The 23,851-nt window shown below is 42.8% G+C and overlaps 1 protein-coding gene across 1 annotated transcript in view; it reads right to left on the bottom strand.

The window, feature by feature from the left end:
- Positions 1 to 23,851, bottom strand: part of LOC130537297 (uncharacterized) — a 253,319-nt gene that overhangs the window by 9,013 nt on the left and 220,455 nt on the right. Inside the window, 1 exon segment of the mRNA XM_057053982.1 lies at positions 519 to 692. Within this exon segment, the coding sequence (XP_056909962.1) occupies positions 519 to 692 (174 nt within the window).

Here is a 23,851-nt window from a genome sequence, read left to right on the forward strand (position 1 = left end):
TGTGGTTGGACTGACCTGCTGCCCCTTTAAGAGGGAGGCAGGTTTGGGCTTCTGGCTGGAATGAAGCCACCTAAGATGAGAATGATTGCAGGCTTTCGGTACCAAGGTTTAACAGGGTGCTCACTTCACACTTGGGCTTTTCTCTTTTTTGGGATGGCTTTTCTCAGTAGAGAAGGGGCATGGCACACTGCAGCAGCTTTCTTTTTGGGGTTTCTAGTTTTCCTTCTGATCTTTAAAAGACAGGAAGAACCATTTTTGATTGGTCTGAATGTTTGGGCGGTTTTGTGGCCAGCCTAAAATAAAACAAGACAAATCTACAACTGATACTTCCTTTCTAGTCATTGATGACCATCCTCACATGGGACAGATTTCCACAACCAATTTAATACTGCAAATCTGTCCTGTGTGGTCTTTTTTCTGAGAACTGTAACACTACGTTTATAACACAGATCAAACATGGTAACAGTTATTGTCTAACTAGTTACACCTGGGAAAGTACTGGATCATCTCTGACTGACCTGAGAGTCTCCAGCTTACAGAGAGGATCCTGGAGAGCACCACAGAGCAGCTTCACTCCTGGATCCTTCAGCTTGTTCCCACCCAGGTCCAGAACCCTCAGATGGGAGGGATTGGACCTCAGCGCCGAGGCCAGAGAGTCACAGCTGATCTCTGATAAACTGCAGCGCCACAGCCTGGAAAAGGAATAAATGGGGCAAATAAAAACACATTTCTAAATCTGAAAATGAAGAGAAAAGCAGAAAATGTAAAGAAATTTAGAAAAGACCAACAGAGGCCTCCTGACCTGAGCGTCTCCAGTCTGCAGTTTGGATGCATCATTGCAGAAGACAGGAACTTTACTCCGGCATCTGCCAGGTTTTGGTTGTTGCTTAAGTCCAGCTCCCGTAGATGAGAAGGGTTTGACGTCATTGCTGAGGCCACAACTTCCCAATGACTCTTTGAAAGAAAACGACCAGACAGTCTGTTGTGTATGAAACAAAAATAGTGAGTCAAACTTTGGGATTTCTCATCAACTTATCTGAGAATCTACCTCAACACAAATGTAGCTCATTTCCTGGAAAAGCTAAATTCAACACCGTAGAGCAACAGTTTGAACGACCATCAGATCTGAAATGCAACTGAATTATTCTCAACATTTGTCTTATTTTAGAACAGCTCATAATTACTCAATATTTAAAATGATTATAGCAAATGGTTTAAAGAAACGTGCATCTTTTTATCTGTCTATGGGCTCTTTGGATATTTTGCATTCTTTCAATTTGTACGATGGTGCGTCAAGTCTTAATTCAGCGATCCGATCGATGACATCAGAGTCTCTGGTTGCATCGATTGCCCTCAGCTTCTGTTCTATCTGCCTGTTTCCCTTCAAATCATTTTCACTGCACCTTTTGTTGCTAGTGATGAAGTTGCCACCTAACGGGTGTGGAAAGGCTCAAAAAACTTTGTGGGTCACATAAAGGCTCCAAACGGAACCGCCACAAAGACCTAAAACACCCATTTAAACCAACGAGGCCGGCTGTTTTTACGTTGAACAAATGAAGCAAAATAGTCACGTGTCATTAGTTAAAATGTGTTTTTCTGTCGTTAGAATACGATGTATACAAACAAACAAAAGTTATTTAATGACATGACAGTAATTTCATGATAGTCAGTTAACTTGTGGCTCCTATTATTCCTGCCTTATGTTGGTTTGTCTGGATTGACCTTTGAACTTATATCCAGCCAGTGTTGAACATTTCTGGATGAATTGTTGTTGTTTTTAATTTATGGACGCTGCAATGGAGATAAAGAATTGAAGGAATGACCACTGGAGGGGGTATTGCTACCTGACATGATCCACTCGCTTGATTTAAACGCCGATGTTCGGCCCCAGAAATCTTTACTTACTCGGCCTTCCTGCAGTTCCTCACAGCTGGAATCAGGCGACGTCGTCCCTCCTCTGAGGTGTTGTACTGCTGCAGGTTCAGCTCATCCAGAACCTCCTCTGACATCTGCAGCAGGTAGGCCAGAGCTGAACAGTGGATCTCTGACAGTTCCCTCTCTGATTTCTTCTCTGACTTCAGGAACTCTTGGATCTCCTGATGGACTGACTGATCCTTCATCTCCATCAGACAGTGGAAGATGTTGATGCTTCTGTCTGGGGAGATTTCATCACTGTTCACCTCCTTCAGGTTGTTGAGGACCTTCTGGATGGTTTCTGGGTGGCTGTTGATCTGATCCAACAGTCCACCCAAGATCCTCTGATTGGACTCCAGAGAGAGACCATGAAGGAAGCGAACAAACAAGTCCAGGTGGCCATTTTTACTTTTGAGAGATTTAATTAGTGCTCTAATGAGGAAGTCATCAAGAGATATGGCTGGATCGTTATTTGTGAACAACCATGAAAACCGGAAAAGCGGATTGGTTCAAAATATTCTAGGAACTGATTATAACCGCTGTGTCTTTCCTGGTGTAATGGTGGAACATGTAGACAGCAGCCAGAAACTCCTGAACGCTCAGATGAACAAAGCAGTAGACTGATTTCTGGAAGATCACACTCTCTCTCTTGAAGATCTCTGTACAAACTCCTGAGTACACCGACACCTCGGAGACGTCCAGTCCACATCGCTCCAGGTCTTCTGAGTAGAACATGATGTTTCCTTTCTCCAGATGTTCAAACGCCAGCCGACCCAACTTCAGAAGGAGTTCTTTATCAGCCTCAGTCAGTTCCTCTGGTCTCTGCTTTCCTCCATACTTCTGCTTCTTCCTCTTTATCTGAACCCTCAGGAAGTGTGAGTAGAGGTCAGTCAGGGTTTGGGGCAGCTCTCTCTCTGGTCTCTGGTCATCATGTCCTCCAGAACTACAGCAGTGATCCAGCAGAAAACTGGGATCAGACACATGATGTGGAGGCTCCTGGAGGCCTTGATGTATGAGATGATTCTCTTGGACAGATCTTCATCACTGAACCTCCTCCTGAAGTACTCCTCCTTGGGAGTCAGTGAAGCCTCGTACTTCTGTGATCCTGTCAACACACGAGGGAGGAATCTGATAGGCTGCTGCAGGTCTGGAGGTGATCCAGATGAGAGCTGAGGGAAGCAGGTTCCCCTGGATGAGGTTCACCAGGAGCACGTCAACGGACGATACTTGTGTGACATCAGAGATGAGCTGATGCTTGTTGAAACCCAGTGAAAATCTGCTTTCATCCAGGCCATCAAAGATGAACAGAAGTTTCCAGACAGTCAGATCTTCTGCTCTGATCTTCTGTAATTTTGGATGGAAAACATGAAGCAGTGAGAGAAGACTGTGCTGCTCATCTCTGATCAAGTTCAGCTCCCTGCATGAGAGCGGAAGCACCAGACTGATGTCTTGGTTCTCCGAACCTTCTGCCCAGTCCAGACTGAACTTCTGCACTGAGAAGGTTTTTCCAACGCCGGCGACACCGTTGGTCAGAACCACTCTGATGTGTCTCTGTTGCTCAGATAAGACTTTGAAGAGGTCCTGGCACTTGATTGGAGTGTCCTGGATGTTCTTCTTGGAGGTTCTCTCAAGCTGTCTCACCTCATGTTGTGTGTCCACCTCCTCACTTTGTCTCTCAGTGATGTAGAGCTCAGTGTAGATCTTGTTCAGCAGGGTTCCACTTCCTGCTTCATGAGTTCCTTCAGTCACATGTTCACATCTTCTCTTCAGACTGATCTTATGACCTTCTATCACCTCCTGCAGTTCACCACCCTCTGAAACAAACAATCTTTTAAATCCTTTTACAATTGTCATCTACAGCAGTAACACAGATGTCCTCAACTGGAAAATATTCTGTCATGTTTGAATGATAGAAGCAACAGTCGGGTAATGACCCATCTCACTGTCAGTTTGAAATGTTATGTCTTCTTATGTACACCTATTCTTTTATTTCATTGGGTTTCAATGTAATTTAGTCTATAACAACCATTTCCATGTCTTCCAAGAGTTTGCTTGGACTAAACAGCTGGTAAAAGCTGGATGATATTTAGAAAAACACATCAAACCTTCTCCAAACACATCATACTCAGCAGACCCATTGTCCTGTAAAGGTCACCTGCCTTCAACTCTTTAACACTTTCCACAACTAAATGACTAAATGTTGCTAAATACTGTCTAAGCATTTAGGAAGGTCTGAAGAGGGTTTGGTTCCAGTGGAACCAAACAAGTGCTCTCTGGATCTTCTCTTGCACATTGTAAATACACAAGTTGTTCCTTTATTCCGACCCAAAAGTATCTTATAAATACAAATGTACGAGCTTACGTGAGACGCTGTTGTCCAGGTCGGCGGTCTGCAGTTCAGTTCTCCGTTTTTTTTCACCCTCGGGACAGGAGGAATCTCCAATGGAAGCAGACCGTTTCTGATAGCTGTCAAAAATGGGAATAGTGGTTATACATGTCTACTGGGCGTTAGCAACGCCTAAGAAATGCTGCAATCACTTCTACTTTCAGTTTGCTCTGACAGTTGAAGATTGAATGAACACTGAGCAAAAAATATAAAGTTATTTACGTTCTAACAAGCTCGTTTAGTTGGAGAAAAGTGTATTTGATCTAAGTGTTTAGTGGCTTTTCTTCATTGTGAATTTATGTTAAAAATAAAAGTGCCAAATCAGGAATATAAACTCATAGAATAGAACAAAAGTTCTCCATTTATGCTCCAAATACAGTCGTCTGGTCTCTGAAACTGATCATTAAATAGCACAGAGGTCACGCGTATTCAAAAGCTTATTTCAACCATTTAGGAATGACTGATATTGTTGTCTATGGGTTTATTAGAACCAGGAGCCTTATAAATAGACTTTTTAATGAATTTCCATGACATGTGTTGGAACAGTGTGGCAGAACAAGCTGCACAGACCTGCCATGTCTTACCCATCCGTATCTAAATGGAGAGCTGGAGCACTCTGCAATGATGGATATTGTTGGGAAACTTTAAAATATATGCCTAGGATTTTTTGTGAGATGATGTTAACCCATGTAGGAGAAATGACCAGTTAAAAACAGAAGCAATTTTCAGTTTTAAAAGATTTACCACACTAAAATTAACATGGGAGTTAATGGGAGCGAACACCTGACATGTTGGTGCACCGTTTCATTTTAAGGACCTGATGAATTTCATTTTTCACGATAGTGGAGGCTAATACCTACAAAATGATGTTTTGTATGGTTGTGAAATGTTCTAAGGCAGAGTTATGTGGTTCAGAAAACCTTACTTTAAAGGTGAGCCTTGAGGTCTGATACCAAAGTTTAAAGGGTGCCACACAAACACATCATCACGCTTTAGTTTTCTTACATTTCCTCTGAACTTCTGAAGTTTATTATTTCAGCTTTGGACCGGTCACTCTTCAGGGACACCCTGCTGGGCACTGTGGACTCTGCTCTGTCCTCGTCCATCCTGAGGAAACATCAGAAATAGTGATGAGACTGTGATGAAGGTAAATAATCTGTAGAGGTTGGAGTTCAATAATCCCAATTCACTGCATTTTTATCAAACAGGAACATTTCTAATCCATTCTGGATAACAACTGAATCAATAAATCAATGATGTCTCTGTATCATTTTCATGTTTTCAGAGTTTAAGCTGCTTTTTTTAACTGTTCCCTGCAGTGAGAAAAGAACTGGCACCTTTTCCAGCCCCTCATCCTGCAGCACTGAATGTGCTCTAAAGTTCTTTCCAGAGCAAACGTCTCTGCACTTGCAGCAACATGTTGTAGTCATGGATCCGTGAGGAGAACCGGATACAGGAAACGCCCCCACTTTGATCCCAAAACCCAACTGGTGGCCAACGGTGGTCCGGCAACGACGGGGACGCTGGTCCATTGGCCCGACGACACTGGTTTTCCACAGGCCAACATGGTGAAAGGACTGTGCACTGTTTCATTTTAAGGACCTGATGAATTTCATTTTTCACGATAGTGGAGGCTAATACCTACAAAATGATGTTTTGTATGGTTGTGAAATGTTCTAAGGCAGAGTTATGTGGTTCAGAAAACCTTACTTTAAAGGTGAGCCTCGAGGTCCAATACTGAAGTTTAAAGGGTGCCCTTTGGACCTGTCGCTCTTCATGGACACACAGCTGGACACTGTGGACTCTGCTCTCTCTTCCTCTTCCATCACACATTCGCTCAGTTTTAAATGTGAGTCTAAACGGTTAAGCAGGAACAGTCTGCTGACACAGAAAAGAAGATTAAAGAACATGATTCTCAGCATGAAGACAAGCAGAGGTCTGTCCAATGACGTATTGTCGGCTCATTCACATCAAAATCTATTATATGATGTCACCCTGTACATCATACAGGCCACATATATATTGGAAAAAGTTTTGGGACATCTTAAAAGTTTACACCATGTTAAATATAAAATGTTTCTCCTGGGTGTTTCAAAAGGTGCGGTGGCATTAGACGGACGCACACAAATACAAATTAAATCATTTTTTATCTGGTTATGGTTTACAAGAAAACCTAAATTCTTTCAAGATGTCAGTTCTCAACATTAAATTCAACAAATAAGATGAGAATGCATTCAAAACTAAACAGAAATACGTCATCACATCATCAAAGTGGGTCAAATGCAGCATCATCTTCTGTCATCTCAGACAGGATTCCAAGAAGAGGATCTTCATTTTCAACAACGCACCTTGACATCTCATCATGGCTCGTCTGTCAGATTACAAGCAGCTTTTTTTGATCAGGCGCATCATGTTTCTCACGAACACATGATGGTGCTGGAAAAAACATTTGTAGCCTGACCTAGAGGTCAAAACTCTGCATGGCGTGCACAGCTACTAGTTGCAGCTGCTGGTTGTGGCGGAGGAGATCCCAAACATATCTAGCAAGCTTGTTTTGGAGCAGAGCTTGTCCACCACCTCTGACCCCACTCATCACAGAAGTCCCACCATATCCATGGCCAGGTGTGTTGGCAGCATTGGAGCCAGCCTCAGGAAAAAGGTGTGTCAATATCTCAGAAGTGATGATCAAGTTGACACGACCCAACAGAAGTCAAGCAACCCAACATGCTGAATAGAATAGATGACACACAGCAAAGGGCAAAAAACACCCAATTCTGCTCAGACTAATCTTATCTGACCACATGTACAGGACCAAAAATATGAAAACACTATGGGTTTAGGTTTCCTTTCGTTTTCTTGACTGCTTCATTCAAAACAGAAGACATTTCATAAATCCATAATAACAAATTCATATTCCACAAAGAACCAGTTGTTAAAACAATAAAATGGAATGCCTTGATCTCTCCCTCTTTACATACTCTCCTTTTTTAAATAAAGGATTGATTGTCCCCCTGGTGGAGGGACAAAGAGAGGAGGCTAAAACTGTCGCGTTTGTGTCCCTCTTTCCGTGGATTTTTCCACTAACTGCAAATAATATTGTGACTTATTGTGAGTATTAAAATGTGCTTCCTCAACCTCTAAAATGTTGGCTCAGGGTTAGCGGAAAACGCAGTTAGAGGAAACACGCTACAAAGTTTGATCATCCGTCACAACATTCCCGTCGACCAGCCGCAATGTGCGTCCGAAACACGCGCACGCTCATCGCGAACACGCAGCTTATTAAGCCGCATCTCGCAGCGGAACATTGATTCGAGACGACAGCAGTGAAAGAACCAAATGATACCTGAATATTAGAGGTTTTCCATCAGGGCTCGGTCGCTCAAGATGGAGCCCGAAGTTGAGAACTTTCACTTTCGCTTCTTCCTCTACACGTCACGTGTTCGTGGTTGGATCGCGTCATATTCAGCACAAGCGCCTCTCTTCAGAACAATTTGGTCCACGTTTGAACTGAAATACTGGGAAACAACTGGAGTTCGTCTGACAGATGTTCGTTTTTGGGTGCGGAATCAAACTGGGTCAACTTTTTGATCTATAGGATCCCCTCTGGTTCAAAGTGTCCCCTATAGGATATTGACAGTACTGACCTTTTGGGGGCTGCACACACCTCTTAATGGTGACGGCACCAACGGAGCTGATCCAGTTGTCATCAGCTGGCCAGTCTGACTCCAGCTCATTAGGGGAAATTTGCTGATCTGGAGGAGAAGCTTTCAAAACTTGACGGGCTGGGGGGAAATGACTGTAATTTTGGAATCAGCGTGCCAATTTTATTTTTAATCAGAATAATTCAGAATAATTTCAACAGGATATTTTCAAATTGTTCCCCAGTGTCCCCAGTGGAGCTGCCAACTGAATATGGTGACCTGCTCCTACACACAGAAATCCGATGGCTCAGCAGGGGACGGATTTTGCTTCTTTTTTTGTCCCTTTTGAGTGAAATAAAAGAGTTCATGCAGTCCAGAGGGGAAGACGCCGCGCTGCTGGAGGACACTGGCTGGACACTGGACCTTGCATTTTTAACGGACATTACTGGGAAACGGAACAGTTTGAACTGGGAGCTGCAAGGCAAAGGTGAGACTGTTGCTGAGAGGATCAGTGCTGTAAATGCATCTAAAGCCAAGATGAACATTTTCTCTATGCATTTCCAGACAAAAGGTGCTGCACTTCCCCTCTGTGCAGATGGTGCTGAGAGACAACGCTTCTGCATGTGAGGCTTTGGACTAAAGCGCAGAAAAGTGCTCTCAGCTCATAAAAAGACTTGGGCAAGAGTTTGAGAACAGGTTTTGGGACCTGGATCAGCTTGAGCCATGTGTCATTTCTAACCCTTCCATGAACGTGGACATATCATGCATTGCTCAGCAGTTCAGTGCAACCTTCAGCCTGGATGCTGCACAGATGCAAACTGAAATTGGAACATTGTGAAATGAGCTGCAGCTCAAAGCCTCTCAGGCTGCACCAAACTTTTGGTGCCTTGTTGACACAGAAAAGTACAGTGGTGTATGTACAGCAGCTGTGGAGGTTGCAAGCCTTTTTGGTTCAACCTCTCTTTGTGAATCAGCCTTTTCTGACATGAACTTCATCAAGAACCAACACAGAAGACGCCTCCCTGATGCACATCTGCCAGACTCACTCAGAGCTGCACTGTCAAGTTCCCCACCAGAGGACAACACACTGGTAACAGCAGCAACGCCAGGCTTCCCCCAACGGACAAAGAAACGGACACCAGATTTGGTGTCTCCTTCAGAATTTGTTAAATGTGTTTGTAAAATGTAACAATTGTTTATGTTAAAATGTTCATGTGGAAAAATCTGCAGACTGAAGTGTGAAGTTCAAAACATAATCAGATTTATTTTAAAGTATGAACGTTTATCTTTGTATTTTACATGATTTATTATTTGTACAAATGTGGTGCAAAGTAATTCATGATTTGTTAAAAGATGTCAGTGGCTGGTAAAAATGGGACATTGTGATTTCCTAGGACTGTTGGAGAAGTGATCATTTTAAAATGGTTTGAACATTTATTTCAATTTGAAAAACACTTGCACTAAGACAAAATCTAGAAATAAAGTGTTGCATATTAATATTTATCTGCTCCCGATCTTGTTAAATCATTGTTGATATTGATTGTGAGAAATCATTAACATGATCAGTGTCTTTGCAGAGATGAATATCATTAACTATTAATAATGACATTTAGTTAAAGGTAAATTGAGCAAATTGGCTATTTCAGAAGTGTGTATCAAACTGGTGGCCCTTCACATTATCCAGTACCCAGAAAGTAGCTCTCCGTCTCAAAAAGGTTGGTGACCCCTGCACTAGACTACATGCGGTCATTTTAAAATGTTTCAATGAACATTCGATCAGTCTGGCCCTCGGCTTGGAGCTACATTTTTTATTTGGCCCTCCGTCCATTTGACGTTGACACCCCTGATTTAAATGAATCAGGATGTTTCCATCAGTGGTTAAAAATCCGATGAATGTGATCATCAAAATGCACAAATTCTGTCTTAAATCAGTATCAGCCGTCTTTGTTCATTTAAATATATCGAGCAGTGATCCAGGATTAAACGTTGCTGTTGTCCAAGATTACTGACTGATCCATGATGTGTAACAGATTTCTATTATATCGATTAACCTGAATGTTTGCATTGAAATTGGACAGAAATCTGCAGAATGTAAACTGTATAAAAGTTCACTTTGACAGAAACAGTTGCAGTCTCATTATGGGCTGTAACTGTAGGAGCTCCAGCTTATGTCATTAGAATCTACATGATTCAGTTTATTCATGCTTTTAGTGCTCTTTTGACTGAATTTTACCAGGTAAAAATGTACCTTTTCTGCCCCCAATACAAGAGTTCCTCTGTGTTCTAAGAGTTTAAAGAAATGCATTTAAAAAACCAGATTTCCTCCAAAAGCCTGGTTTGACCAGCAAGTCTGGCTCATTTACAGTTATTGATGAGCTCTTTTTCTGTGATATCTGCCATTTAAGTCCTAAAAAGCTATTTAAGGGTCGTTTTCCTTCCACTTCTCAATCACCGACGTGTCCAGCTTCACAGGACCTGCCCAAAGGTTCCCGTTTCTGTCATCCTCGCAAAAACTAAAAGGACATAAAATATAAATATAAAGACTCATCAACTTTATTTATACCCAAAATGTAGTCATTACATAAACTTCCTCATGCAAATATTTACACTGTATGATATTAAACTATTAGCATTACACAAATGTAATTTAACTTATGCCAAAATGTACATGTAAAAATGTTTTGATCCTCAGTCACATAACACAAAGCAGATAAACACATAAGGAAACACAGTAAAGTTTCAAATTTAAAAAAATATCAAATCTAAAATATATTCACAAAAATAAGCATAAAAATTAAATTGAGAATCTGTGACTGTGTACTTTGCAATCCCTTTCTTATTCTAAGATTATTCTTTTTCTTATTTTAATTATTCCGTTTTTAGAATAGTTTATGGTTGAAGCCAGAACCTCTGAACGGAGGCAAAGCTTGACATGCGGAAAATGGGTGAGCTTCTTAATCACAGAAGAGGAATTTTAAAGTCTTGTTTAATGTGAAGAGGGATAAATAATTAAACTATTAGACTATTTCAGACACTTTCAGCCTCAGCTGTATCGTTTATTTATTTATTTCTATTATTATTTTTACAAAAAGCATCTTTACTCTTTGGCCCCATCTACTGTCTGTTGTGTGTCTAATTTGATCCAGCTGGTTGTGTTAGCTTTACCTGCGCAGAGGTTCCTGCTACAATCAGGAACAAACTCCACTTGTTTATTCTCACAGTCTGCTGATAAAATCTATTCTTGTTCTCCTAAAGCTGCAGAAAGCAGCAGTGGGCCTGACTTCATGCTGCACCTACAAACCTGAGAATGGAGCCGAGCTTTATTGCTAAACAGGATCCACAGGATGGATGATTTGACGTTATTGATAATAAAAACAGCTGAAAATGGAAGCGGAGATGTTTCAGAGCACCAGAGTTCAGAAAGAGTTTCTAATCAAACACGGCCTTTATCTTTCAAAATATGGTTTCAACCCCTTTAACATGATCAAATAGTCATAACAATGAACAAGTATCACGTGTCCTGTTATTTATACTTGAATTCGTTATGTTTAATTCATTTCCATGTGTGTACAACCACCTCCTCAGCAACGATGCCCAATTCAACGTGGCCTACTACTGCAACGTTCTGGTGGATTCAACAGGTCTCTGCTACTGGTCACCACCCGCCATCTTCAGATCGTCCTGCTCCATCAGCGTCAAATATTTCCCCTTTGACTGGCAGGACTGCACGCTCAAATTCATGTATGCACGGGCAGGATTTTTCATTGTTGTTTGAAACGCAGACAAACTGAGCTGAGTCAAGATTTTATAGAATCTAAACACATATGAGAGGAGAAAAAGGTGCAAAAATAAAATGCACGGTGCAGCTAAACTCTCCCAGTAGGAAAAAAGGCTTTTTAAATTCTGCATTCTGCAAAACTGCATTTCCCATGTTGCCTTGCAGCTCTCTAACGTACAATGCCAAAGAGATCAGGTTGCTCCTGAAGGAAGACATAGTCAATGAAACCAAGTGTACGGTTGAATGGATCATTATTGATCCTGCAAGCTTTACAGGTAACCAAGTAAAGATTCATTTCCATTTATTTTTATTTTTTACTGCATACAGTCCTGGAGCTTGTGGGTGACTTTCAGTGTACTGGATGCTGTTGATACATGCAGAGAAGTTGTTTTCCCCAGAGCCTGAGCCTTCAGACTGGCTGCAGCTCCAACCAGACTGACAGTCATAACTTCATCACTTGTGTCTGAACTCTGGCTTTGACCAACAGAGATGGTGAGTGGGAGATCATCCACCGACCCGCCAAGAGAAACACCTACAAACACATTCCCATGGAGAGCAACAAGCATCAGGACATCACCTTCTACCTGGTCATCAGACGCAAACCTCTCTTCTACGTGGTCAACATCATCATCCCCTGCGTGCTCATCTCCTTCCTGGCCTCGCTGGTCTACTACCTGCCCGCAGACAGTCAGTGCAGAGTCACAGAACGTACTGAAGCCAGCGTCAGGCAGATTAACAGTCTGGGACCTTTTCAGAATCACAACTACATGAACTGAGTTAACCTTCAACAGCACCCAAAGAATCAGACATTATAGCTGAATATCACGTCAGCACGGGACAACACAGCTAATAAAGCAGCAAACATCGGTAGTGGGCGGAGCTGAGGGGCCGCCATTAATCGAGAAACATTAATTAGCTCCCCAACAGATTTTTGAATATATTTTATAAAGGATAATAAAAATGTGTGTGTGTGTGTGTAGGTGGTGAGAAGATGACACTGTCCATCTCGGTGCTGCTCGCTCAGTCTGTCTTCCTACTCTTGATCTCTCAAAGGCTCCAGAAACATCCACGTCCGTTCCTCTTATTGTGAAGTAGGTAAACGCACCATTTACTCCACATCACTTTAACTCTGAATCAGATATATTCTGCTTCTCCAGACTATATATACATTAGGGCTGCAGAACCAGGTGACAACCGGCTGAGATTTAAAAAATGGAAAACATCTGAGTGTGTTGTGTGTTGAAGATATTTGATGTTCATCATGGTGGTGGTGACGGTGGTGGTGCTGAACTGTGTGGTCGTCCTCAACCTCCACTTCAGGACGCCGAGCACGCACGTCATGTCTGAGTGGACCAAACAGGTAAGACACACACATCCTGTTGTCCCTTTGTTGAACAGATGAACATCAGGATATATGAACATGTGACTTAATAACATATGAAACAGGATATATGAACCTGTGACTTAATAACATATGAAAGAGGATATATGAACATATGACTTAATAACTTATGAAAGAGGATATATGAACATGTGACTTAATAACATATGAAAGAGGATATATGAACATATGACTTAATAACTTATGAAAGAGGATATATGAACATATGATTTAATAACATATGAAAGAGGATATATGAACATATGACTTAATAACGTATGAAAGAGGATATATGATGTGACGGCCCACTAGGTGGCCTAACGTCTGGGTTTAAGTCCCGTTGTTAAAGCCTCGTTGGGATTACCCTCGTTGGATTCTGATTATACCCTGTTGCACCCTACTGCTTTCACCGTTACTATTGACTGTTCACTTTACTTTTCAATAAATCCCTTTTTGTTAAAAGTGCTTGGTCTCCCCGTTTATGTTGTGGTCATTCGGAGCCAAGTGGTCATGACAATGAACATGTGGTTTTTCCACTATAACAAACAGACACATACACACATCAGTATCAGTGTTCCAAATCCTGTTTTCTTTTTCTGCCAGCTCTTCCTCCAGCGATTACCCCACATCTTGCGCATGTCCCGCCCTGCTGAGGCAGAGCCGTACTGGGATGGAGCGTTACCGCGGCGATCCAGATCAGTGGGCTACATTGCCTCGGCTGAGGAGTACGACAGTGTGAAGTCCCGCAGTGAGCTGATGTTTGAGAAACAGTCTGGGAGACACGGACTGGTGACCCGAGTCACACACGCTGCCAGGACGTTTCCAGAAACATTTAAACACATGAGATATAGAAGCATCAGTAGCTTCATTTGAGTTCTGAGCTTTGGTGTCTGTGTGGAGCTGTGAAACCACAAGAAGAGGGAGGAGCCATCAGCTGTACGCAGAGATCAAGCCGGCTGTGGATGGAGCCACTACATCATTAAACACATGCGCAACAAGAACGACTACAATGAGCTCAGAGGGTTCAAACAGAGTCCTCAACCCAAAGTCTGATTTAAAAAGATCAAAAGTGGCGTAAATGTCTGGTCCTTACAGGAGAAGGATAACTGGAGCGGCATCGCTCGTACAGTAGACCAACTCTGCCTCTTCCTGGTTACCCCGGTGATGACCTTTGGCACCTTAATCATCTTTCTGAGGGGAATCTGTAACCAACCTCCTCATCTGCCCTTCAAAGGAGCCCCGCATGACTCCAGAGAGGAGAACCCACGCCTGCTGTGATGCACACACACAGCCAGGGCTTTTTCCATCCCCATCGTTTCTCTGGGGGAAATGTTGCATTTCTTTATCTTAATAACAACAAATCTTTAGTTTGTTCTATAGGAGCTCCATATGTTTAGTGTCAAAGACTTCTTAGATTGTGTTCATTGCTGGCACATAAAGAAAAATGCTTTGATTTTACTAAAGTGACACAAACCCATCTCAACACTGTTTTTTTATATCCTCTATATTATTGTGCGTAGTCTGTGTAACTGTTGTGCTTTATTTCTGCTGGCTTCTTTAATGGGATGTAAACCAGCCTGACATAATACCAGTTGGGTACTTTATTTGATGTTGCCAAAGGTTTAAAAACAGCCTGACAGAATAAGAAATTGTGAAAATTTAGAGGATGAATTATACCTGGTGGGATCTGATCTTGAATGGCAAATTTTAGAGTATTTTACAGGGAAGTGAAATAATGTTTGGACCTCTTATCAGGCAAAGAGAAAGTTGTTAAGAACTGCTCTAAAAACACCACCTCAGGGGGACTATATCCAAATCTCTCCCTTTACTGATGGGACGTTGAAACGTCAATACGCGGATTCATACATTTAGAACTGGACGTTGCACCAGAACTGGAAGCGCGGACTGATACATTTTTAACAGCGGTCCTGCTTCAGCCCTCCGGGGCTTAATAACAAAATACGAAAAATACGAAAATTTTAATTTTGGAAACGTTGTCGGTTGTTCGACTTGTCGACTTTCGCAAAATTGCTAAATTCGCGCTAGCATGCATGTTTTAAGCTATGGTAGCGGTATGTTTTACCATGCCCGCGCCCTATAATCCGGAGCCCCTGATGTATGTGTTAAATACAGAAATAGCACCCGTAACTGAGGCTGCACCTTTTAATACGGTGCGCCCTTTGGTCGCGAACATACGGTATATAGACTCTAAGAGTGGCCGAGGAGCCATTTAGAACTTTATAAAGAAGCATTGTGTGATACCAGGAACTAATTTAACTTCAAGGCGAAGCTGCTTCTGCTTTGTCGACCATCGACTGATCTCCTGAAAGTCCACCAGCGCTTTTTAAAAACTGAATTTTTCATCTATGGACGGAGTAGACGGCAGATGTTTCCACAGATGCTCTTCACCAGTGGTCAGTGAGTGATGCAGCAGATGAGCGGGAGTTGACTGGCTCCAACCAGAGATGTCTCAATGTCTCCAGCCCATAGTGTGGATTCTCTAGGAGATCAGACAGCAGCTTCACTCCTGAATCCTGCAGCAGGTTCCCACTCAGGTCCAGTTCTCTGAGATGGGAGGGATTGGACCTCAGCGCCGAGGCCAGAGAGTCACAGCTGATCTCTGATAAGCTGCAGTCCCTTAATCTAAATAAAGAAGGGAAACTTTTATAAGGTTATAAGTGAAACCAGTATTAATCTGAAAGGTTAATCAAAGGCATGATCTGTAAATATTTAATTTAGTTACAGGTTAAAAAATGACAGTAATATGTAATGACCACAATTCCAACCTCTCAGGTTTGCACTGTTCCAGAGGAGAATATATATTGTTCTGGCCCTCACTCTTCCCAGGTTCTCCCACCTCTTTCCCTCCCATCTCATCATGGAGATCCATCTCACCTGTGGCTCATCTTTAAAGGCACAACCTGTCTTAGATGACTTCCTGTCTCCCTCACCATCTCCCTCCTCGTTGGCTGGTGTCTACCAGGCACCCTCACCTAGTTTTGTCTAATTTTGGTTACCATCTGTCGGCTTTTTCATTGTCCTTAAATCAATTTATCATGAATAAGTGGTCCCCGTGTGGCCCTCCCTCCTGAAGGAACTGGGCACAACACACACACTCAGAAAGTGTGAGGACCCTCGGATGGAATAATGGACATTTTTGAGAATGGTGTTTACCTCAGAGTTCCAGTCGGCAGTTTGGAAAGTGGAGAAAACCACAGAGCAGCTTCACTCCTGAATCCTGCAGCTGGTTCTGACTCAGGTCCAGTTCTCTGAGATGGGAGGGATTGGACCTCAGCGCCGAGGCCAGAGAGCCACAGCTGATCTCTGATAAACTGCAGTCACTCAATCTGAAAAAAGCAGGATGAGGTTATACGGTGCAGGTCTGCATGTTATCTGCGTCAGTACTAAACCTACGTTAGTTCTTAGTTGGGTCAGACCTGAATTCACAATATTACAAGGAATTTTTTTAATGTGGTGCATCACAGCAGTGTTGAGAACAGCCTCACTTCACCATCTTAGCAGCTGGTATATAGGTAGAAAAATGAAGACTGACCTGAGCCTCTCCAGTTTACAGTTTGGACTCTCCAGTCCAGAACAGAGCCGCTTCACTCCTGAATCCTGCAGATGGTTCCCACTCAGGTCCAGAACCCTCAGATGGGAGCAGTTGGACTTCAGAGCTGAGGCCACAGAATCACAGCTGGTCTCTGATAAACTGCAGCCTCTTAGGCTAAAATAACAATTATTTTGAGAGAAGACAAATAAAAATCAACATGTACCAGAGCAAAACACAGCTTCCAAGCAACAAACCTCTGGTCCTGCACCGGCTTATCTGCCGTATGTTCCTATTTTGGGTTCTTTCAGGGCGGTTGGACAAGATCTACAGCGTATGTAAAGTGTGTGTTGGTCAAAATACCTTCCAGGTTTGTGAGACCACATTTCTCAATAGCACTCAACTCTTGTCAGGAGTTGGGACAAAGCGACCCACTCCTGATAGCTTGTGGGCGATGCTGCAGCGACCCTGCAATCCCTACACTCTCTGGTGAAACCAAATCAAAGGTTTTAGACACTGCTGGATGCTGGAAGGGTGGCTATAGTCTGGACGCATCGTTCCCCTGACTGCACATTTCTCCAACAATGATTGGCAGCTGGTGTCACTTGTTCTCCAGATGAGAGAAGGAAAGAGAGCCCCCCCACAGTGTGTTTGATTGCCCCACTGCAAGCTCAATGCTGCCAGAAAACATTGCAGGAGCATCAATTCCCCTCAGGCATCAACAAGGAGCTCAGGAAAAGGTGCAGCTGCCACCTACTAGAGACAAGCACACTGAGCTGAGATTCAAAGCCCTCTCCTCCCAAGAGAAGAGCTTGTTTGTTGGAGGCTCTTCTGGGCGATACCTGGTGCCACAGCTCCAGCTCAGCCCGTCTCTGGAGCTGAGGTGGAGCTTAGCAAGTTTCATGGTTCTCCACCACTTCCTCTGGCTGAGGACCTTCTCAGCTGGTGGTTTCTGCTCCACCTTCCAAGTTGAGCAGGTGATACTTCTGCATTCCTGCCCCCAGTGTCTCTGCAGAAAGACTCTTCTCTACTGTTTTATATTAGATTGTAGAAAATTAGGATTTTTGGTTGATGTCTTAGATGTTGTTGACTAAGAGCAGGTTTTTCTTTAATAACATAGAAAGATTCGATGAGAAGAGCAAATGTATTATTTTATGAGCTACTTCCACTACTATTATATACACATACTTCCATATTGTATATATATATATATTCCACTTATGCATGGAAACTTTTTAAAACGGTTGCATTGTGTAGAATCGGTGTAGAATCAACTTGTTGACTTCTGATTTGGACTCCAATGGAAGTGAGGTGCAACAATTGTGGATGCTGAAAGCTTCAGATCTTCATGAAGGTTTCTGTGGTTGGACTGACCTGCTGCCCCTTTAAGAGGGAGGCAGGTTTGGGCTTCTGGCTGGAATGAAGCCACCTAAGATGAGAATGACTGCAGGCTTTCGGTACCAAGGTTTAACAGGGGGCTCACTTCACACTTGGGCTTTTCTCTTTTTTGGGATGGCTTTTCTCAGTAGAGAAGGGGCATGGCACACTGCAGCAGCTTTCTTTTGGGGTTTCTAGTTTTCCTTCTGATCTTTAAAAGACAGGAAGAACCATTTTTGATTGGTCTGAATGTTTGGGTGGTTTTGTGGCCAGCCTAAAATAAAACAAGACAAATCTACAACTGATACTTCCTTTCTAGTCATTGATGACCATCCTCACATGGGACAGATTTCCACAACCAATTTAATACTGCAAATCTGTCCTGTGTGGTCTTTTTTCTGAGAACTGTAACACTACGTTTATAACAAAGATCAAACATGGAAACATTTATTGTCTAACTAGTTACATCTGGGAAAGTACTGGATCATCTCTGACTCACCTGAGAGTCTCCAGCTCACAGAGAGGATCCTGGAGAAAACCACAGAGCAGCTTCACTGCTGGATCCTTCAGCTGGTTCTGACTCAGGTCCAGAACCCTCAGATGGGAGGGATTGGACCTCAGCGCCGAGGCCAGAGAGCCACAGCTGGTCTCTGATAACCTGCAGTGTCTCAGCCTGGAAAACCAATAAATGGGGCAAATAAAAACACATTTCTAAATCTGAAAATGAAGAGAAAAGCAGAAAATGTAAAGAAATTTAGAAAAGACCAACAGAGGCCTCCTGACCTGAGCGTCTCCAGTCTGCAGTTTGGATGCATCATTGCAGAAGACAGTAACTTTACTCCGGCATCTGTCGGGCTTTCGTTCCATCTTAAGCTCAGCTCCCGTAGATGAGAAGGGTTTGACGTCATTGCTGAGGCCACAACTTCCCAATGACTCGTTGAAAGAAAACTACCAGGCAGTCTGTTGTGTATGAAACAAAAATAGTGAGTCAAACTTTGGGATTTCTCATCAACTTATCTGAGAATCTACCTCAACACAAATGTAGCTCATTTCCTGGAAAAGCTAAATTCAACACCGTAGAGCAACAGTTTGAACGACCATCAGATCTGAAATGTAACTGAATTATTCTCAACATTTGTCTTATTTTAGAACAGCTCATAATTACTCAATATTTAAAATGATTATAGCAAATGGTTTAAAGAAACGTGCATCTTTTTATCTGTCTATCGGCTCTTTGGATATTTTGCATTTCATCCAATTTGTACGATGGTGCGTCAAGTCTTAATTCAGCGATCCGATCGATGACATCAGAGTCTCTGGTTGCATCGATTGCCCTCAGCTTCTGTTATATCTGCTGTTTCCCTTCAAATCATTTTCACTGCACCTTTTGTTGCTAGTGATGAAGTTGCCACCTAACGGGTGTGGAAAGGCTCAAACAACTTTGTGGGTCACATAAAGGCTCCAAACGGAACCGCCACAAAGACCTAAAACACCCATTTAAACCAACGAGGCCGGCTGTTTTTACGTTGAACAAATGAAGCAAAATAGTCACGTGTCATTAGTTAAAATGTGTTTTTCTGTCGTTAGAATACGATGGATACAAACAAACAAAAGTTATTTAATGACATGACAGTAATTTCATGATAGTCAGTTAACTTGTGGCTCCTATTATTCCTGCCTTATGTTGGTTTGTCTGGATTGACCTTTGAACTTATATCCAGCCAGTGTTGAACATTTCTGGATGAATTGTTGTTGTTTTTAATTTATGGACGCTGCAATGGAGATAAAGAATTGAAGGAATGACCACTGGAGGGGGTATTGCTGCCTGACATGATCCACTCGCTTGATTTAAACGCCGATGTCCGGCCCTAAAAATCTTTACTTACACGGCCTTCCTGCAGTTCCTCACAGCTGGAATCAGGCGACGTCGTCCCTCATCTGAGGTGTTGTACTGCCACAGGTTCAGCTCATCCAGAACCTCCTCTGACATCTGCAGCAGGTAGGCCAGAGCTGAACAGTGGATCACTGACAGTCTCCTCTTTGATTTCTTCTCTGACTTCAGGAACTCTTGGATCTCCTGATGGACTGACTGATCCTTCATCTCCATCAGACAGTGGAAGATGTTGATGCTTCTGTCTGGGGAGATTCCATCACTGTTCTCCTTCTTCAGGTTGTTGAGGACCTTCTGGATGGTTTCTGGGTGGCTGTTCCTCTGATCCAACAGTCCCCCAAGATCCTCTGATTGGACTCCAGAGAGAGACCATGAAGGAAGCGAACAAACAAGTCCAGGTGCCATTTTACTTTTGAGAGATTTCATTAGTGCTCTCCTGAGGAAGTCATCAAGAGATGTGGCTGGATCGTTATTATACAACCGCAAACCAGGAAAAGTCCTTTGGTTCAGAATATTTTAGGAACTGTCTTATAACCGCTGTGTCTTTCCTGGTGTAACGGTGGAACATGTAGACGGCAGCCAGAAACTCCTGAATGCTCAGATGAACAAAGCAGTAGACTGATTTCTGGAAGATCACACTCTCTCTTGAAGATCTCTGTACAAACTCCTGAGTACACCGACACCTCGGAGACATCCAGTCCACATCGCTCCAGGTCTTCTGAGTAGAACATGATGTTTCCTTTCTCCAGATGTTCAAACGCCAGCCGACCCAACTTCAGAAGGAGTTCTTTATCAGCCTCAGTCAGTTCCTCTGGTCTCTGCTTTCCTCCATACTTCTGCTTCTTCCTCTTTATCTGAACCCTCAGGAAGTGTGAGTAGAGGTCAGTCAGGGTTTTTGGCAGCTCTCCTCTCTGGTCTCTGGTCATCATGTCCTCCAGAACTATAGCAGTGATCCAGCAGAAAACTGGGATCAGACACATGATGTGGAGGCTCCTGGAGGCCTTGATGTGTGAGATGATTCTCTTGGACAGATCTTCATCACTGAACCTCCTCCTGAAGTACTCCTCCTTCTGGGAGTCAGTGAAGCCTCGTACTTCTGTGATCCTGTCAACACACGAGGGAGGAATCTGATAGGCTGCTGCAGGTCTGGAGGTGATCCAGATGAGAGCTGAGGGAAGCAGGTTCCCCTGGATGAGGTTCACCAGGAGCACGTCAACGGACGATACTCGTGTGACATCAGAGATGACCTGATGGTTGTTGAAACCCAGTGAAAATCTGCTTTCATCCAGGCCATCAAAGATGAACAGAAGTTTCCAGACAGTCAGATCTTCTGCTCTGATCTTCTGTAATGTTGGATGGAAAACATGAAGCAGTGAGAGAAGACTGTGCTGCTCATCTCTGATCAAGTTCAGCTCCCTGCATGAGAGCGGAAGCACCAGACTGATGTCTTGGTTCTCCAAACCTTCTGCCCAGTCCAGACTGAACTTCTGCACTGAGAAGGTTTTTCCAACGCCGGCGACACCGTTGGTCAGAACCACTCTGATGTGTCTCTGTTGCTCAGATAAGACTTTGAAGATGTCCTGGCACTTGATTGGAGTGTCCTGGATGTTCTTCTTGGAGGTTCTCTCAAGCTGTCTCACCTCATGTTGTGTGTCCACCTCCTCACTTTGTCCCTCAGTGATGTAGAGCTCAGTGTAGATCTTGTTCAGCAGGGTTCCACTTCCTGCTTCATGAGTTCCTTCAGTCACATGTTCACATCTTCTCTTCAGACTGATCTTATGTCCTTCTATCACCTCCTGCAGTTCACCACCCTCTGAAACAAACAATCTTTTAAATCCTTTTACAATTGTCATCTACAGCAGTAACACAGATGTCCTCAACTGGAAAATATTCTGTCATGTTTGAATGATAGAAGCAACAGTCGGGTAATGACCCATCTTACTGTCAGTTTAAATGTTATGTCTTCTTATGTACACCTATTCTTTTATTTCATTGGGTTTCAATCTAATTTAGTCTATAACAAGTTTGCTTGGACTAAACAGCTGGTAAAAGCTGGATGATATTTAGAAAAACACATCAAACCTTCTCCAAACACATCATACTCAGCAGACCCATTGTCCTGTAAAGGTCACCTGCCTTCAACTCTTTAACACTTTCCACAACTAAATGACTAAATGTTGCTAAATACTGTCTAAGCATTTAGGAAGGTCTGAAGAGGGTCCAGGGGTTCCAGTGGAACCAAACAAGAGCTCTCTGGATCTTCTCTTGCACATTGTAAATACACAAGTTGTTCCTTTATTCCGACCCAAAAGTATCTTATAAAACAAATGTACGAGCTTACGTGAGACGCTGTTGTTCAGGTCGGCGGTCTGCAGTTCAGTTCTCCGTTTCTTTTCACCTTGGGACAGGAGGAATCTCCAATGGAAGCAGACCGTTTCTGACACCTGTCAAAATGGGAATAGTGGTTATACATGTCTACTGGGCGTTAGCAACGCCTAAGAAAGGCTGCGTTCACTTCTACTTTCAGTTTGCTCTGACAGCTGAAGATTGAATGAACACTGAGCAAAAAATATAAAGTTATTTACGTTCTAACAAGCTAGTTTAGTTGGAAGAAAAGTGTATTTGATCTAAGTGTTCAGTGGGTTTTCTTCATTGTGAATTTATGTTAAAAATAAAAGTGCCAAATCAGGAATATAAACTCATAGAATAGAACAAAAGTTCTCCATTTATGCTCCAAATACAGTCGTCTGGTCTCTGAAACTGATCATTAAATAGCACAGAGGTCACGCGTATTCAAAAGCTTATTTCAACCATTTAGAAATGACTGATATTGTTGTCTATGGGTTTATTAGAACCAGGAGCCATATAAATAGACTTTTAATGAATTTTCATGACATGTGGTGGAACAGTGTGGCAGAACAAGCTGCACAGACCTGCCATGTCTTACCCATCCGTATCTAAATGGAGAGCTGGAGCACTCTGCAATGATGGATATTGTTGGGAAACTTTAAAATATATGCCTAGGAATTTTAGTGAGATGATGTTAACCCATGTAGGAGAAATGAGCAGTTAAAAACACAAGCAATTTTCAGTTTTAAAAGATTTACCACACTAAAATTAACATGGGAGTTAATGGGAGCGAACACCTGACATGTTGGTGCACCGTTTCATTTTAAGGACCTGATGAATTTCATTTTTCACGATAGTGGAGGCTAATACCCACAAAATGATGTTTTGTATGGTTGTGAAATGTTCTAAGGCAGAGTTATGTGGTTCAGAAAACCTTACTTTAAAGTTGCCTTGAGATCTGATACCAAAGTTGATAGGTTCAAGTTTGGACCGTCTCTCTTCAGGGACACCCAGCTGGGCACTGTGGACTCTGCTCTGTCCTCGTCCATCCTGAGGAAACATCAGAAATAGTGATGAGACTGTGATGAAGGTAAATAATCTGGAGAGGTTGGAGTTAAATAATCCCAATTCACTGCATTTTTATCAAACAGGAACATTTCTAATCCATTCTGGATAACAACTGAATCAATAAATCAGTGATGTCTCTGTATCATTTTCATGTTTTCAGAGTTTAAGCTGCTTTTTTTAACTGTTCCCTGCAGTGAGAAAAGAACTGGCACCTTTTCCAGCCCCTCATCCTGCAGCACTGAATGTGCTCTAAAGTTCTTTCCAGAGCAAACGTCTCTGCACTTGCAGCAACATGTTGTAGTCAGTGGATCCGTGAGGAGAACCGGATACAGGAAACGCCCCCACTTTGATCCCAAAACCCAACTGGTGGCCAACGGTGGTCCGGCAACGACGGGGACACTGGTCCATGGGGCCCACAACACTGGTTTTCCACAGGCCAACATGGTGAAAGGACTGTGCACCGTTTCATTTTAAAGAGCTGATGAATTTCATTTTTCACGATAGTGGAGGCTAATA

This window comes from Takifugu flavidus, chromosome 14, assembly GCF_003711565.1.
Source record: "Takifugu flavidus isolate HTHZ2018 chromosome 14, ASM371156v2, whole genome shotgun sequence".
NCBI classification, from domain to species: Eukaryota; Metazoa; Chordata; class Actinopteri; order Tetraodontiformes; family Tetraodontidae; genus Takifugu; species Takifugu flavidus.